This window comes from Lissotriton vulgaris, chromosome 2_1, assembly GCF_964263255.1.
Source record: "Lissotriton vulgaris chromosome 2_1, aLisVul1.2, whole genome shotgun sequence".
NCBI classification, from domain to species: domain Eukaryota; kingdom Metazoa; phylum Chordata; class Amphibia; order Caudata; family Salamandridae; genus Lissotriton; species Lissotriton vulgaris.
Window position 1 is genome coordinate 759,993,140 of NC_141687.1, and position 18,318 is coordinate 760,011,457.

The following is an 18,318-nucleotide window of genomic DNA, read 5'->3' on the forward strand; positions in this document are numbered from 1 at the left end:
TTAGAACTTTGATGGTCACCTTAGGTTTTGCTTTTAAACAGTAATGGCCTACATGCCATTTTTAGTTTGGATATTGTATTTACTACATAGTTTGTTTCTTGGTTTATGATGTATCACCTTAGAGTGAGCAGAGACAAACAAAACTCTCCATTGAAATCTGATTTGCAGGCAGGTCGTGTGTTGTGTGAAAATGTGACCTGCAGCGTACCTTGCTCCCACCCTGTTCCAGTGCCTAGGGAATGCTGTCCCTCGTGTGACGGTCAGTATAACTCTTCTTAATTTTTGTTCAGTTGCAGCAAATCCCAATTTTATTTAGATTTTTTGGGCACACCTGCATTGTTTATATTATTTTCTATTTTATTTAGTCTGGTTCCTATGTTTCAACACAGGAGATTAAAATCTTGCATAACAGTTATGACAATGCTATGAACAGGGAGATTTGGCATATGGGCGATTGTACATGAATCAGGTCAATTGAATTTGCAGTGGATGGTTAGTGATGGCTAGAGGTTGATTTAGGGCAGGTATAAAGAGGAGTATACTAAGTTGTTTGCTAGATGATACTTGGCCAGTCTTGTTTGTGGTGTACTTGAAAGAGAGATCTTGAGTTGGGGGGCTTGTAGGGTAAATGTATCTGGCAGAGCGCTTTAGATGGTACATGCACATAGCTAATAGCATTAAGATGGTGTTTCTAGTTGCTGGTGTTAGTAGAGTGGGATCTTTCTATCAGCTACCTTTATCGTGTTATTGTGTGGATGTCTTGCCCAGTGGCGTTTTTTGTCTGTGATGTACTTAGCTAGTATACATAACAAATGCTGTGATATTTTCATAGCATCTCAGTCATCTATGAGTCTGGAAGCTGCAATTTGGATTTGGTGTAGAACATGGAGCTTAGATTCCCTTTGGCCGATGAATAACCAGTTGTAGTCAAAGGATTAGGTTATGCCTATGTTAAGGTTGTCTGTGTATATATATACACACACACATATATATTTATATAAAATTGTTAAGCAAGTATCGGCGAGAGGGATTAATCTCAGGTGAGGAATATAAATTCATGTATAAAGAATTCCCGGTCCTCCCTGTCTTTTACTTAATCCCCAAAATACATAAAAACATCTCGCCCACTCCCGGAAGACCAATCATTTCGGCGACCAACAGTGCCGGAGAGAATGTAAGTCGCTATATCGACTATTTTTGCAAGATTTGGTTAAAAAACTGCCAAGCTATGTGCGTGACACTGGCGATTTCCTGGTAAAGATTAAAGACTTGGAATGGCAAGAGGACATGTTGCTCATCACTTTGGATGTAGAATCCCTATATACAAGTATTGAACACACAGAGGGATTAAGGGCTACAAAACATTTTTTGGATACCCGTTCTGCTGACTTTTATTAACATAACAAAGTCATTTTAGAACTCATGCATTGGTGTCTGAATAATAACTACTTTGCCTTTGGGAAGGAAATATGGAGACAACTACGTGGCGTGGCCATGGGTTCCTGTTTCTCCCCCAGCTACGTGTGCTTGCACGTGGGCTGGTGGGAGGAACAGGTCCTAGGCATCACACATGCAACATGGGTGAGAGAAAAAATCGTCAAATATCTAAGGTATATTGATGATATTTTTATTCTGTGGCAGGGAAGTGAGGAGGAAGCGCAGCTGTTTACAAACGAAATCAATGTTAACTCGCTTAACCCCCATTTTACCTCACATATCAGTGCCCGCCAGATAGAATTCCTGGATGTACAGGTTTATGTGGAAGGTAACCAACTTACTTCCACATTACATCGTAAACCTACTTCTGGAAACACCCTCTTACACACCTCTAGTCTCCATCCCAAGCACACCATTTACAGTATCCCTCTAGGTGAAATCTTAAGAGTTAAATGTATTTGTAGTTCTACATCTGATTTCAACAAATGTATAAATGATCTCAGAAATAGGTTCCTAGAGCGTGGTTACTCTAATCAGATTTTTAACCAAGCTTTGGCTAAAGCAAGGTTAAGAAGCAGAGAGAGTTTACTAATGACATCTGACCCTGACAATGTTGAGTTGTCCACTGTTTCCGATATGACCATCAATACTTGTCCCAGGTTTATCACGGCTTACAGCAGTGATGAACATGCCATCAGAAGAAATATTCAAAAAAATTGGCCCATTATTCTTATTGATAATATTTTGAGTCCTACTTTACCTGCCAAACCTGTGATAACATATCGTAGGGCCAGGAATATGGGCATTTCTCTTGATGTTAGCAGTCCTGAGCTAAAACAAAAGGATATTTGGTTAAAGGCCAAACCTGGATTTCGGAAATGTACTCACTGCAGGGCCTGTAAATATGGGGAAAATAAAACACACTATCGCACACCTTTTTGTCCCAGTGAGATTCCAATTAAAGGCTGCTATGACTGTAAAACGGATTTTGCAGTCTATGTTCTGACGTGCACCTGTGGACTACATTACATCGGTAGTACTAAAGCCCAGGTGCACGTCAGAATCTTGCAACATCTAAGGGCAATATTGCATACTGATCCTTCCTATCCTGTAGCACGCCATTTTGCGGCAAAACATAATAAAGATCTTAACTGTTTGAGATATTTTGTGATAGGATCAGTATTGCCCTTACGTAGAGGAGGCAACAGAGAGTTGTTATTGCGACAACTCGAAACACGTTTCATATTAGAGTTCGACAGTAAATGGCCGAATGGCCTTAACAATACTGAAGACTTTTACAACTTCTTGTAAAACACTAGGAACTCTTTTATTGCATATAATATGAATCAACTTGCCCCTCTTCTGGCACCAGCCTTATGGTATTATCTGTTGGTCAATTTCTGTTAGGCATATTGCTCAACTTGTAATGAGTAGTCAGGTTCCCTGTTGCTCACTATAACATGTTATAAGTGTCAGTTATACTCTCTCTCATGGACTTCATGAATTGATAGATAGTCAGGTTCCCTGTTATCTATCAGGGTTTACTAATACCTATGACTAAATGCACTTTATCATGTACATCAATATGAATTGATTGCATATTTATGTGTCATTTTTCTATATTGCGCCGTCCTTTTCACCATTTTAAGATCAATGGTTTTTTTTCTTCCTTCCCTCTATTTATATCACATTTTTATCACTATTTAACTTTTATATACACTGTCTGTTATGTTCTTTTAGGATAATAACATTATGAAATCAATGTTTTTAGAAATGCATTTTTAGAACGAAAAATAGTCCCTGATTTTATGATGGGTAATGATTGTTTTTTCTCAGTGCTTTCTTTGATATTTTATAACATGTATTTCATTGTCTTCTTGAATATACAGCTTGCACTTTATCTCTAGCCTCTTTGCACACTAGGCATGGATGTCCTAGCTTTTTTTGGGTTGTTATGTAGTACAGTTCCGTTAGGCCCTATATCTGTTGACTGGATTCAACTTTATTCTGACATGATGTCTATACATGTTAGTACAATGATTTACGCTATCTCTTGATGATATGTTTGATATGGTCAAAACATTCAATGTTGACATGATTTACTGGATTTAACCAGTTATGATATCAATTTTTGGAATTTATTCAGAGATTTGACTGTTGAGTATGAATTTTTATACTATGTATACATTGCGCATTTATGCCGAATATGTTATGTGTACAGAAACACCTGCCTTGTTTTGAACTTTTACTGAGATAGTTTGTTTTCCCTTTTTATGGTGGTCACATGACCTGTAAGGGAGGAGGACTGTAGGCGGGACACTTTAGCACTTTAAAAGCACTGTGAATATCACTAATGCCTTGCATGTGAACAAGGGCTGCAAAGCCCGAAACGCGTCATGGTTGGTGGCTTAAGGAATATACTGGAAAAATTAAAAAAACTTACCTGAACGCTGTGGTCTGTCTCCTGCTTCGCGGGTCCTGCTGGATTGGAGGTGGTTTCTAGGAGTTACTGTCGATATATATATATATATATCTCAACAAAACAGGGTTGCCCCACCGTCGAGGCCACACTCAGTAAGCAACTGAATTCTGCACATTGAAAGCAGCGTTCTTTATTTACATTATAGCCTGATTTAACAATGTCCCGAAAAGTTAGCAGCCCTACGCGTTTCAGAGTTCATACTCCTTGTTCGGGCATTAACATGTAGATTAGGCAGAGATGAGCAATGGCAGAGTCATTTTCAGCATTTTTATACACTCCAATAGGCTTTATTTTTCACCATCAGCATTCTGGGCTCCGTAGTTTCCTTTTAACTCACAATTAAAACCCTCCGTGGGTTCTGCCGAATAACATTCAATTCTGCTCATTTCACAGCTCTCCGGTGAGCCTCAGGGCAAAGAGCTCCGGTCCGATTCTTGATAAACTGCATACTCCGCATTTAACGTTTCAGTTGATCTGAATAAAGCAGACCATTTTATTTTCCAATAGTGGTGAGTGCCTTCCGACCGGGACTAGCCGGATTTACACCAACAAAACAGGGTTGCCTTTGCTCATCTCTGCCTAATCTACATGCTAATGCCCGTGAACAAGGAGTATGAACTCTGAAACGCGAAGGGCTGCTAACTTTTCGGGACATTGTTAAATCCGGCCAATTGGAAATAAAGAATGCTGCTTTCAATGTGCAGAATTCAGCTGCTTACTGAGTGTTGCCTCGACGGTGGGGCAACCCTGTTTTGTTGATATATATATAGAAGAAGAACTTCTTTACTCAGGTAGGCAAAGGACAAGGCGAACCCAGGAACTGGTGCGTTTTAGATTTATTAAATGCCCAAAAACAGTTTTATATATATATATATATATATATATATATATATATATATATATATATATATATATATATCAACAAAACAGGGTTGCCCCACCGTCGAGGCCACACTCAGTAAGCAACTGAATTCTGCACATTGAAAGCAGCGTTCTTTATTTACATTATAGCCTGATTTAACAATGTCCCGAAAAGTTAGCAGCCCTACGCGTTTCAGAGTTCATACTCCTTGTTCGGGCATTAACATGTAGATTAGGCAGAGATGAGCAATGGCAGAGTCATTTTCAGCATTTTTATACACTCCAATAGGCTTTATTTTTCACCATCAGCATTCTGGGCTCCGTAGTTTCCTTTTAACTCACAATTAAAACCCTCCGTGGGTTCTGCCGAATAACATTCAATTCTGCTCATTTCACAGCTCTCCGGTGAGCCTCAGGGCAAAGAGCTCCGGTCCGATTCTTGATAAACTGCATACTCCGCATTTAACGTTTCAGTTGATCTGAATAAAGCAGACCATTTTATTTTCCAATAGTGGTGAGTGCCTTCCGACCGGGACTAGCCGGATTTACACCAACAAAACAGGGTTGCCTTTGCTCATCTCTGCCTAATCTACATGCTAATGCCCGTGAACAAGGAGTATGAACTCTGAAACGCGAAGGGCTGCTAACTTTTCGGGACATTGTTAAATCCGGCCAATTGGAAATAAAGAATGCTGCTTTCAATGTGCAGAATTCAGCTGCTTACTGAGTGTTGCCTCGACGGTGGGGCAACCCTGTTTTGTTGATATATATATAGAAGAAGAACTTCTTTACTCAGGTAGGCAAAGGACAAGGCGAACCCAGGAACTGGTGCGTTTTAGATTTATTAAATGCCCAAAAACAGTTTTATATATATATATATATATATATATATATATATATATATATATATATATATATATATATATATATATATATATATATATATATATATATATATATATATATATATATATATATATATATATATCAACAAAACAGGGTTGCCCCACCGTCGAGGCCACACTCAGTAAGCAACTGAATTCTGCACATTGAAAGCAGCGTTCTTTATTTACATTATAGCCTGATTTAACAATGTCCCGAAAAGTTAGCAGCCCTACGCGTTTCAGAGTTCATACTCCTTGTTCGGGCATTAACATGTAGATTAGGCAGAGATGAGCAATGGCAGAGTCATTTTCAGCATTTTTATACACTCCAATAGGCTTTATTTTTCACCATCAGCATTCTGGGCTCCGTAGTTTCCTTTTAACTCACAATTAAAACCCTCCGTGGGTTCTGCCGAATAACATTCAATTCTGCTCATTTCACAGCTCTCCGGTGAGCCTCAGGGCAAAGAGCTCCGGTCCGATTCTTGATAAACTGCATACTCCGCATTTAACGTTTCAGTTGATCTGAATAAAGCAGACCATTTTATTTTCCAATAGTGGTGAGTGCCTTCCGACCGGGACTAGCCGGATTTACACCAACAAAACAGGGTTGCCTTTGCTCATCTCTGCCTAATCTACATGCTAATGCCCGTGAACAAGGAGTATGAACTCTGAAACGCGAAGGGCTGCTAACTTTTCGGGACATTGTTAAATCCGGCCAATTGGAAATAAAGAATGCTGCTTTCAATGTGCAGAATTCAGCTGCTTACTGAGTGTTGCCTCGACGGTGGGGCAACCCTGTTTTGTTGATATATATATAGAAGAAGAACTTCTTTACTCAGGTAGGCAAAGGACAAGGCGAACCCAGGAACTGGTGCGTTTTAGATTTATTAAATGCCCAAAAACAGTTTTATATATATATATATATATATATATATATATATATATATATATATATATATATATATATATATATATATATATATATATATATATATATATATATTTTTTATATATATATATATTTATATATATATATATATATAATATATATATATATATATATATATATATATATATATATATATATATATATATATATATAATGTGGGGCTATAGATGCACATGCTTTGATGTGTGCAATTTGTTTTTCTTCGAAGAAGTCTTTCAAGTCATGAATCAGATGCAGTGACTCCTCCTCTTGCTTGCAATGTGTATGGTCTTAGACTCCACCGTTAGATTTTTTTTTCTACTGTCGGGTTTGTTTGTGTGCTCTTCTGCTTCAGTTCGATACCGTCCTCTGGATACTTTCTAGCACTGTCGGTACAGTTTTTGATCATGATTCAATCACTATTTTCATACTGTTTACATAATATTAACGTCATATTTGTCAGTGGGACTCGATTCGGTCATGCTCCTCTGGGCCTTTGGCCTTCAGGCAGAATTTTTCATTGACATTCTTTGCAACAAACGTCCAGGTGGGGATGGAATGGACACCCTTTCAATTTTGTCATTTGTGTCCCACAAAGCTCCCACGCATGGATTTACACAAGGTGGTTAATTTTTTTTTGTGTTTAGATCTTCGAGGGGAAACCTGCAAGGCCTGCAGGTTGTTTCATTCCAAATAGGCTCTGTGTGATCAGATGGCTAGAAGACTTCAGATGTCTCGACTTAGTATAGAACAGATAGCGGACATTTTTGGTTCAGAGGAACCAGAACTTAAAATGGAGGCACGTTTATCTGCAGCTGATGAGAGTAACCTATCTTCAGACCACAGCTCAGAGTTGGATGCAGAATATGATACCATCACTTGAGGGGAACAAACTGTGAGTACTTTGCTACCTAAACCTCCACTCTGACCACAGTCAGCATCAGCTGAGCCTCAAAGGTTTGTTGTTGGGCCACAACTGCCAATGGGCCATGGTTGGCACAGACTGGCTGCTTCCAGAACATCCAGCCTTGGCTCAGAAGAAGCAGCCTAGACCTCAGGTCATCAATCTAGCTCCCTCCACCTCGGAATCAGCCCAACTTTCAGCTACTGAAACACTTCAAGTCAGACTCCGCCAGACTTTCATCCCCAAAGTCTTCAGAGCCAAAACACCATGCCACTCTGGCACCGAAAAAGGTGGCCTTGGAGTCAAAACCCTCTGCCCTCAAAATAACCTGGACTAAACCAGTGTTGGAGACAAAAAAAACTAACAGCTGCACCACATTCTCCAGAGACTGTTCAACCAGTACTTAAGAAGTTAATCAACAGCTGGTTTCTTAATGGTTCACCAAGATCCAGGAAGTATCCACACCAGACCCCCTTTTTCAGGGGCTCAGCCTGCAAAAAGGCAACTTTGAAGATCCAATAGATTTCCCTATGTCACAGCAAAGACGAGGAACGAGGACAAGGCTACTAGTCCACTCTGCATTAGCCTTCCTACAATCCCTGCTATACACACTCCATCAGCACAACACTCCCAATTCATGACCCTCCTGATTCACCAGAGGGCTCTCTCTACTATTTAACGGGGGATGATGATCAGTATTCATTACCACCACAAGATGACTACGGGCATATGACTCAGATCAACCGGATAACACTGACTCAAATCTATAGCCATCAAGACCCTCCTGATGGCAGCACTGCTTACCATGGTCTTATTAGTACGGAGGCTAGTTTTCATAAATTGACGCTCCACACGAGCTGCTAGAGGACGACGTCCTATTTAAAACACTCATCCACTCAGCGTTGCTTGCAGTACCTTCCCATGCTTAAGGGTATGCTCAGGAACGCTACAGATATTTTTAAGGACCCAGATTGATCTAGAATTATTACTCCTAGGGTTGATAAAAAATATAATCCTTAACCAGAAGTCCCTACATACTACAAAGATAAACTAATACCAGACTCTCTAGTGGTGGGCACTGCTCATAAATTGACAAACTCTCAAAAAACTGGTGATGCAACTCCACCAGACAAAGAGAGTAAATGGATAGATGTAGCAGATAATGAAAGCTGGGGCACAATCAGCCAACCATTTGAGGATTGCCAAATTCATTGGTCTCTTATCACGCTATGTTAGGGCACACTGGGACGAAATGGTGGAGATCCTACAGTAGCTCGCATAAGAACATAAAAAGACAGCATACCAAATTTCATTGGATGGGAAGATTATATCTAATACCAATATACAGTGTGCCCTTTACACGGCTGACACAGGATCCAGGGCTATTAATCCTTATCTTAAGAAGACATGCATAGCTAAGAGAATCTATCTTCAAGCCAGAGGTTCAGCAAAACTTATGGTCCTCCCCTTTAATGGTGAACACCTTTTTGGGCTACAGATAGATACCCTCCTAGAGAAAATAAAAAAGATAACAAGATGGTTAAAGCAATGGGTGCAATGCAAACATAATCACAGCACGGCTCCTTTCCCCTCTCCTCCTATCATAGCGGTTCCAAAACAACCTTCCCTGAGCCGCCCACCTCTTACAATAAGACACTAAATCAAACATCCTCCCCTAGAGGATATTATAGAGGCTCTTATAGAGAAAACAATCATAGAGGCAGAGGAGGTTTTACTAAACCTTTCACCTCTACAACCACCAAGCATTGACCAGGCCACCATTACCCCGATCACACAACACCTGTTGGGGGAGACTACAGCAGGATAAATATCACATTCGACCAATGGGTGTTGGTATGTTCCAACATGGTTATAGCCTGGAGTTCACATCAACAACACTCAACATTCCACCTCACACCCACAGAATGTCAACAGATCATCAGAAAATGCTCAAAGAGGAAGTTCAAGTTCTCCTGAGCAAGGGAGCAATAGAACTTGTGCGATTACACCAACAGGACACAGGGGTCTATTCCCTTTCCTTCCTTATACCCAAAACGGACGGGCCCTAAGACCTATTCTAGACCTCAGACCTCTAAACAAGTACATTCTTTCAGAATATCTTCATATGTTCACTCTTCAGGGTGTCATACCACTTTTACAACGGGTAGACTTCATGACTGCATTGGATTTAAAAGATGCATACTTTCACATTCGTATTCACTCAGCACACAGCAATACCTCAGGTTTGCTTTCAACGGACAACACTTACAGTTCAAAGTCCTTCCATTCAGGGTCACCACAGCCCCCAGGGTGTTTACCAGATGCTTATCAGCAGTAGCAATCCACTTATGAGGGCAAAACATACATGTTTTCCTTATCTGGATGACTGGCTTGTCAAAAGCAAAACATAACACACAGAGTTTGTAACAAACACAAACAACCATAAACCTAATTCACCAATTAGGTTTTACAGCCAATGCAGTCAATCAAACCTGCAACCTCTTCAGATACAACCTTACTTGGAAGCCATCCTAAATTGTTACAATGGGCTAGCTTCCCCAAATGCAGCATGGCTACACACTTCCAAAGTACTCAATCCACAGTTTTAGCTTCACCAACAAATAGCAGTAAGAATTGTTATTCGCCTCCTAGGAACTATAGCATCATGTATAGCCATAGTACCTCATGCCAGACTGCATATACATCCATTACAACAATGCTTAGTGCAGCACTGGTCTCAAGCAAGGGGTCAGTCAGAGGATCTAGTTTTGATCACCCATCAAGCTTGCCACTCTCTGCAATGGCAAAACTCCAAAAGTCTACTACAGGGACGGCCTTTCTTCAACCTAGTTCCGCAAGCTACCATAATCACAGACGCATCAATGACTGGATGGGAAGGGCACTCATAGGGGTTGACTGTACATGGGTGCTGGAAACACAGTCAGTCTCCCCTACATATCTGTCACCTAGAGCTGCCTAATCAAGACAGGCATGAATTTTCTACAAAACGGGGGAGTGCCAGATCTCCACAACTGTCTCTTCTAGGACAAACCATCTGGAAATATGCTCTCCAACACAACATTCATTTGTTAGCAGAATACATACCAGGGGTGGAAAACACCTTGGCAGATCTCTTCGGCAGGACACACCAACAAGTTCACCCATCCTTCTAGCAGTGGGGGCACCGGACATAGACTTATTCGCTACACCACAGAACTCAAAATGCCTAAACTTTGCCTCCATGTTCCTACACCGACAGTCCAAGATCAATGCACTATGGATCAACTAATCAGGGATTTTTGCTTATGCTTTTTCACCTATGCCCCTGCTTCTGTTTGTAACTTGTAAACTGCAGCAGACTTCTCTGACACTGAGCCTAGTTGCTCCCACCTGGGTCAGACAACTATGGCTTACAACATTACTGGAATTATCAGTAATCCCACATCAAGTACTATCTAACTGGAAGACCCTCTGATTCAAAACCAAAGAGCAGTAATGCACCCAAACCCTAGATCTCGCAATCTTGCAATCTGGCTCCTGAGGTCCCAGAATGTGGATATCTAAAGTTACCTCAAGAATGTATGGATATCCTAAAAGAAGCATGAAGGCCCACAACACATCCCTGCTTTGTTGCAAATTGAAAACACTTTTTTCACTATTGCCACTAAAAGGAAATTAACCCATTAAATGCATCCGCTCAAAACATTCTGCGCTCCCTTCTTCACTTACAAACTGCAGGGTTAGCTTTCACGTCTTTAAAAATACACTTTACAGCATTAGCTGTATATATCCAAAATAGAGAAAAAAGTTCTATACAAGGTCCCAAAAGAGTTATTCCACCTAGAGCTCCACCCACACCAGTGCGGAATATCCATATTGTGCAACCATGGTTAATGGGTCCACCATTTGAATCTGGTCGCACATGGCCTGTCCAATTTCTGTCATGGAAACTTTAATTTCTCATCACAATCACTTCACTCAGACGGGTTGGTGAGATTCAAGCATTCCCTTTAGAAGAGCTATTCTTCCAAATACACAAAGACAAATTAGTACTGCGAATGAATCCTACATTTCTTCAAAAAGTTGTCTCACAATTCCACATGATTCAAACCATTGAGTTGCCTATGTTCTTTCCTCACCCAGACTGGTGAAAAGAGCATTGCACACATTAGATGTTAAAAGGGCACTAATGTACTACATTGATAGAACACAATCATTTCGCAAAACTCAACAACCATTTGCAGCATTCTCCAAACCACATGAGGGTAATGAAATTTCAAAATCGGGTATCTCACTTTGGATAGTAAAATGTATCCAAACAAGCAATTCTAAAGCAAAGGGACCTCTCCCTATTCTGCCAAAAGCTCACTCTACATATAAAAAGGAGCTTCTATGCCATTTCTAGGGAATATACCAATAGCTAACATATGTGAAGCCGCTACATGTTCTACACCACACACATTTAAAAAACATTACTTTGTAGATGTCATGGCACGACAACAAGCCAATGTCGGTCAAGTGGTACTACACATGTTATTTCAAACAAATACACCCACCACAGGTTACTCACCACGTGGGAGGAGAAATATGTTTCAGTCTATGCAAAGTACGTGTACCTATAGCCACACATGCCATCAAACAGTAAATATTACTTACTTTGTAAGCACCTGTTTGTGGCATGTAGTGCTGTAGACTCACATGCACCTACTCTCCCCGGTCACCTGTGTTGGTTGCACTTCTCCACATAATACATTACTTTGGCATGGTCATCTCCATAGGATACATCATCCTTACACTCCATCCTCACCCTTCAAGGGGAAAACAATCTGACAATGGTCAAAGACCATCCGCATTGCAAGCAAGAGGAGAAGCCATTACATCTTGTTACTCAAAAGACCTCTTTGATGAAAAGCAACTTAAACACTTTCGAGCCCAACACTGAATGGCATCAAAAAACAACAAGGGCACCCAAACGAGTCAGCATAGGACCTCGGGATCGTATTTTTCTAGCAACAGTGGTCCCATGCATAGATAGGTACAAGAAAAATAAATATAGACACAATGGAGCTGTATTGAGTGACGTGATATGTCCAGCCGGACAGGGATCACAACATTTTTTACTATAAAATGAATTCAACAAGGAAATACCTTACATCCAAGAGAGTGAGACACAAGCCTGTGCCCTCACGCTTTCAAATTGGCAAAGTAAAAGGATAGAAAAGGCAGAAAAGAGAGATTTTTAGGCAAAGAGTGAGCGATTTCTGAAGAATGAAAAAATGACAGAAATTCAATTACACCATTATATGCATATCACATTCGGTATACATTCAATTATATGGTGCTACAACAAGTCGACGGCGTTTCGATCCCTTAAACAAAATACATGGGATCATCATCAGGACAAAAGATTTTTGCCTAAGGAGTATATTACACAATAGCCTAAGGAAGGAAGGAAAAATGGAATGTATCAACAAGAGAGAATAACACAACAAAAAGTATTGAGTGACATCAAGTGAAAAAAGTGAGTGAAAATTCCTTAAGGGAAACAATAATCTAAGCATGCGTAGTCCTGTCAGTGAAGATCATATGGAGGCTCGGACGAGTGTCTAGGAGAGTTTATCAAACACTGGCGTGCCAAAGTTGTAATTAAATTGCGAGAGTTTACAGTATCAGTGAAAGTGAACATATACAGTGATCATAGGAAGTGCAGACGCTAGTCAGAGCATTTTAAAAACAACACTGGCGTGCACACATCGTGGCGGAGATGCGCGAGAACTTACAGTGTTGGTGATAATGCACACAAAAGGTGGTCATTGTAAGTGCAAATACTAGGAATTTCCGCCGAATCTGCGCATAACTAACCTATGGAATTGCCATGGGTAAAAGTGAAGGTCAGAATGGCTATCTGTTCAGTGCGGCCAGATGAGGAGCGGAGTCACGCCTGTAGTGGAAGGGCTAACTAAGCGATAAACAGTGATGGTAGCTTCCTGGCAGGGACGCCGCCCTGATGAGGTTCACGGCCAAGTGCGTCGCGATTGCGTGCACTCCTGAAGGAAGGGGAACAATTACTAAAGCCCCATGCAAGAACATGATGAAAGGGTCTAAGGCATGTAACTTTTATCGAAAATACCCGCAATGGGCACAGGGTAAGGTTTGGGCTGTGTGCCCGGCAGAACGGCAATATCTCGAAGGGGCAGCCAGCAAGGCGCTTCGGGAACCCGCGTTGGGATGAAAAGTCAGGCGATATTGTGGGGCGTTAGCCTGGATAAAAGAATTACAAGGGGCGGGAGATTAGGGTGTGTGGTATGAAGGAGTAAGGACACGGAGATGCCGTGGAAGCTTAACTCACCGGAAAAGGTTCGCTTGTGGACCTTTTAGGTACAGGATCTCCACAGTGGGGAAAGAATGAATTCCGACGCCGAAATAAGGTGCGAGTTCACGAGCCTGCAAGTAAGGAAATAGAAGGCGGCTGGTCAGAGGGGCAAAACATCCATGTTGTGGATGTATAACTCACGTTACCTAGCATATGCAGGACTTACCAAGGATGGAGGCTTCGTGTAGGGACCCGGAAGTGTCCCGGGTTTGCAGGGAACCAGGAAGTTAACGTAGGGGGTGAGAGCTGATAGGAGGATGGAAACAGCCTTACTGGGCATAAAACTAATTGAGGGACTAGCGGCGGCCATCTTAAGTGAGTATAAGTGAGTAAAAGAATGCATAGCGATCGCATTGGCAAAGTGATTCAAATCATTTATGAACACAGATATAGGAAAAACAATTGACCCAATCACAGTAGGCTGGTCCAGTCCTCCTGTAAATTCAGACCTGTATTTAGACTATCAGTTCTTAATATCCATTTAAGTTCTTCTTTGTTGAGCAACCTGGACAAGTCACCTCCTCTTGGTGGTACAGTTACTTGGCTGATTACAGTCCATTGAATTTGTTTCTCCAAATGTCCTTTTTCAACAAAATGTTCAACGAGTGGAGCATTGGCAGTTTTGCACCTGATTCTGCTCCGATGTTGTGATATCCTGAGTTTGATCTTCTGCTTCATTTGTCCCACATTAATCATATTACAAGGGCACAGAATTGCATAAATTAAATTGCAGCTGTTACAGGGGGCAGTACTATGCCCTCTAGGGCATGGTACTGCCCCCGAGAGACACTACTTGAACCTAAGGCCAAAAAAGAATCCAATAAACTGGTTTGTGTCACAACCTTTTCCTCTGCATCCAGTAAAATAAAGAAAAGTATTAAGAAAAACTGGCATATTATTAACTCTGGAAATCTCTCCCTGGAAACACCTTTATTTGCCTTTAAACGCAATGAAAACTTAAAGGACCAGCTGGTAAGAGCAGCACTGCCACCACCCAAAAAGCCTAATACCACCCTGCATGATCTTTGGTCGCTTCCACCCTTGAGGGGCCACTCTAAATGTGGCGCATGTGTGGTGTGTGACTTTTGCATTGAAAGTAAGGAGTTTGTTTTTAAAGATGTCAGAAATGTTCTTAACACCTTCACCAATTGTAACAGCTGCAATTTAATTTACTCACTTTTTTCACTTGATGTCACTCAATACTTTTTGTTGTGTTATTCTCTCTTGTTGATTCCATTTTTCCTTCCTTCCTTAGGCTATTGTGTAATATACTCCTTAGGCAAAAATCTTTTGTCCTGATGATGATCCCATGTATTTTGTTTAAGGGATCGAAACACCCTCGACTTGCTGTAGCACCATATAATTGAATGTATACCGAATGTGATATGCATATAATGGTGTAATTGAATTTCTGTCATTCTTTCATTCTTCAGAAATCGCTCACTCTTTGCCTAAAAATCTCTCTTTTCTGCCTTTTCTATCCTTTTACTTTGCCAATTTGAAAGCGTGAGGGCACAGGCTTGTGTCTCACTCTCTTGGATGTAAGGTATTTCCTTGTTGAATTCATTTTATAGTAAAAAATGTTGTGATCCCTGTCCGGCTGGACATATCACGTCACTCAATACAGCTCCATTGTGTCTATATTTATTTTTCTTGTACCTATCTATGCATGGGACCACTGTTGCTAGAACAACACTAAATGGCAGGCTTATTCTAAGCATATGAATCTACAGCACTACATGTCACAAACAGATGCTTACATGATTTACCATATATATAATAATGGCGACTAAAGAATAAAGAATTCCTTTTGCACTTATACCTGGTCAATGTCCGTTTTGGCTAAGACGAAGGAGGAATACCAGTAGTGTTTTTGCACGCGGATATATATATATATATATATATATATATATATATATATATATATATATATATATATATATATATATATATATATATATATATATATATATATATATATATATATATATATATATATATATATATATATATTCTTCTACTCTCCCAAAGAAGAAAGGATTCGCACTCACGGGCACTTTCCAAGTATTCTCTTTATTTTCAATGATTAATGCACAACCGAGTCACCCAGGAAATAATGTATATATATGTATATTGTATATGTATATATATATATATATATATAAATCCTGAGTCAGTGAGTCTTCTAACTATTCAGGTGGTCCTACTTTTAGCATCAATGGGAGATTTCTCTTGTTCATCCCTTGCCTCTCTTCCAGGCTGTTTGTTTGAAGGCACTGAAAGAACCGAAGGGGCCGTTTTTCCACCCACTGTTGATGACTGTAGGGTCTGCATCTGCATTGTAAGTACCTGTGAATTAACTCCTGCTATACCTTTCTGAAAAAGGGGCAATTTGGAGATCGACTTTGAAATATAATGAATGCACTTAATTTGTAGAAGGGACAAAAAAAGTAAATTCATACAAAATGGTTCCTTTTACTTCTCAAAATCAGTAGTGTTCAACTTATGATGATGAGCTAGGAAGGTTGTTGAGTCCAGAGGCTCAGCAGCTCATCTTGCATTGCAGGGTCTTAAGAGTAGGAATCAAATGCAAAAACGGGAAGCCTTCAGAAAAGAAGGGCACATCAGGGCAAAACAAGAGATTGTATATCTTCTAATATACAGATTAAGAGGCGATCCCTCTGAGGATAGCATATCTTTGACCAAAGACTTCTGGGTGATTGCAGGTGACAGTTTGAGAGGAACGGAGGAAAATATGGGAGATCTCATGGAATAAAAAAGCAGGATATTTTAGGCAAGTTGGTGACATAGAACTTCTTAGAGAATTGGAAAGGTGATGGGATTGCAAGGGAGATGGCAGACCATTATGTAATATCTCAAGAGAATGGATGTAAAAAGCATGTAAACTCAGGAGAAAAAGGGCAATAGTATGGGACAAGTTAAAAGGAAACTTCTCCCTGGACAGATGGGGAGATGGAAAATTCTACTCTCAAAAAAGATGCAAGGGTAATGGAAGGTTTGGAGAGTCTTGAGACAATCGAAATATTTTACTAAATTGAAAGGAGATGAGTGCTCAAGGCTTTGCCTTCTCAACAATGATATATCTGCCAAATTATTGTTGTCAGAGGAAGAAACCACTTGTACAATGTAATCGAGGAAGAAATACAGTTTTTAAGCAACATACAAACGGCTAAGTGATGTGACTTCAACTATCTCTGCACTTTGGTTTATTTTGAATAAATGAAGGGTATTAGCACATTCTTTCCACAGCTAGCATTGGAGTAGCACATGGCCGCTATATTATTGCCTTTCCATTTCTGCTTGCAAGGCCTAGGAAAAATTGGTCTTTTTTACAAGAGTGAAAGAGAAGCTTTTAATGATCTCTGCCAGTCCCTCTAGATGACCAGTAGTCTGTCCACAGAGGCACACATCAAATCATTTTGTTGAGTTTCCTAATCGGTAGTGGCGGTGAGTGAAGGAAGCTAGTTTAACACAACAGGTATATACCTTCAGACTCTTTACCCATTTGATTAAGAATAACCACCCTCTAAATGCTTGAATTTAAATCTGTGTTGTTAGAGGTAGCACTTCAACTCACACTGAGTGGCTAAGGATCCAGAAACCAAGTGCTCGTGGCATGTGTTCCTGTAGAGACACATGCTGTGTATACTCTTGCCATTTAGTGTTGTGCTCGGATGTTGTTTTTCTACAAAGAAGTCTTTTTGAGTCACACGATTGCTCAAGAACATTAACTTCATTTTTAGATTCTTTTTGCTCTACCATCTGGTTCAGATGTGTTTCTTCGAGCTCCGGTTCAATGCTGCATTGTCTCACTAGGCCTGTTCGTTTCCATTTACCTTGTTGGCTAGAAGAAACAGTGCATATTCGTTGGTTCGTAGCGTTCGAGTTGTCTCGCCTTTGCTTCTGTGGTCGACTACTTTGGTGCCTCATACAGGGCCTGGCACCTTTGGGTCTCCTTCTATTCCTTGACAACAGAGAATATGCCTGTAATGGGAAGCACTCCATTCCGATACTGTCCAAGTGTTGAGCAATGTACCCCAGTGCAGACCTACATCAGGTTTGCAACCTTTGTCTGTCCCGAGCCCATCAGGAGGGCTCTTGCTCATCATGCCTTGCCTAAGTAAATAAAAAGCCTCTTCAATAGCATTGGGATCGTTACCTTGTATTGGGCATCCATGGCGCACCAATGTTTGCAAGACACATCGTACCTGTTCAAGGAGCAGGAGACCAAGGCTTCTGCGGCAGAGATCCAACTTTCCCAGCTGAAAAAGGACTTGGACTCTGATGTCGACAAGACTCCACTCCCCCAGCATCCTTCTACCAAGACAGCCCAAGTGAGGAAAGTTTCCCTGCCTTCCATCTCCCATCACCACTTGGAATCAAACCTCAACCACAAGAGGGTCACGCTTCAAGCGCACACACCTG

The 18,318-nt window shown here is 40.6% G+C and overlaps 1 protein-coding gene across 1 annotated transcript in view; it reads left to right on the forward strand.

Annotated features, from left to right (window-relative positions):
- LOC147731106 (uncharacterized) overlaps positions 1-18,318 on the forward strand; it is a 485,394-nt gene that overhangs the window by 298,072 nt on the left and 169,004 nt on the right. The window contains exons 12-13 of the mRNA XM_086956073.1: positions 169-259; positions 16,131-16,213. Coding sequence (XP_086812199.1) covers positions 169-259; positions 16,131-16,213 — 174 coding nt within the window. The remainder of the gene's footprint in view (positions 1-168; positions 260-16,130; positions 16,214-18,318) is intronic.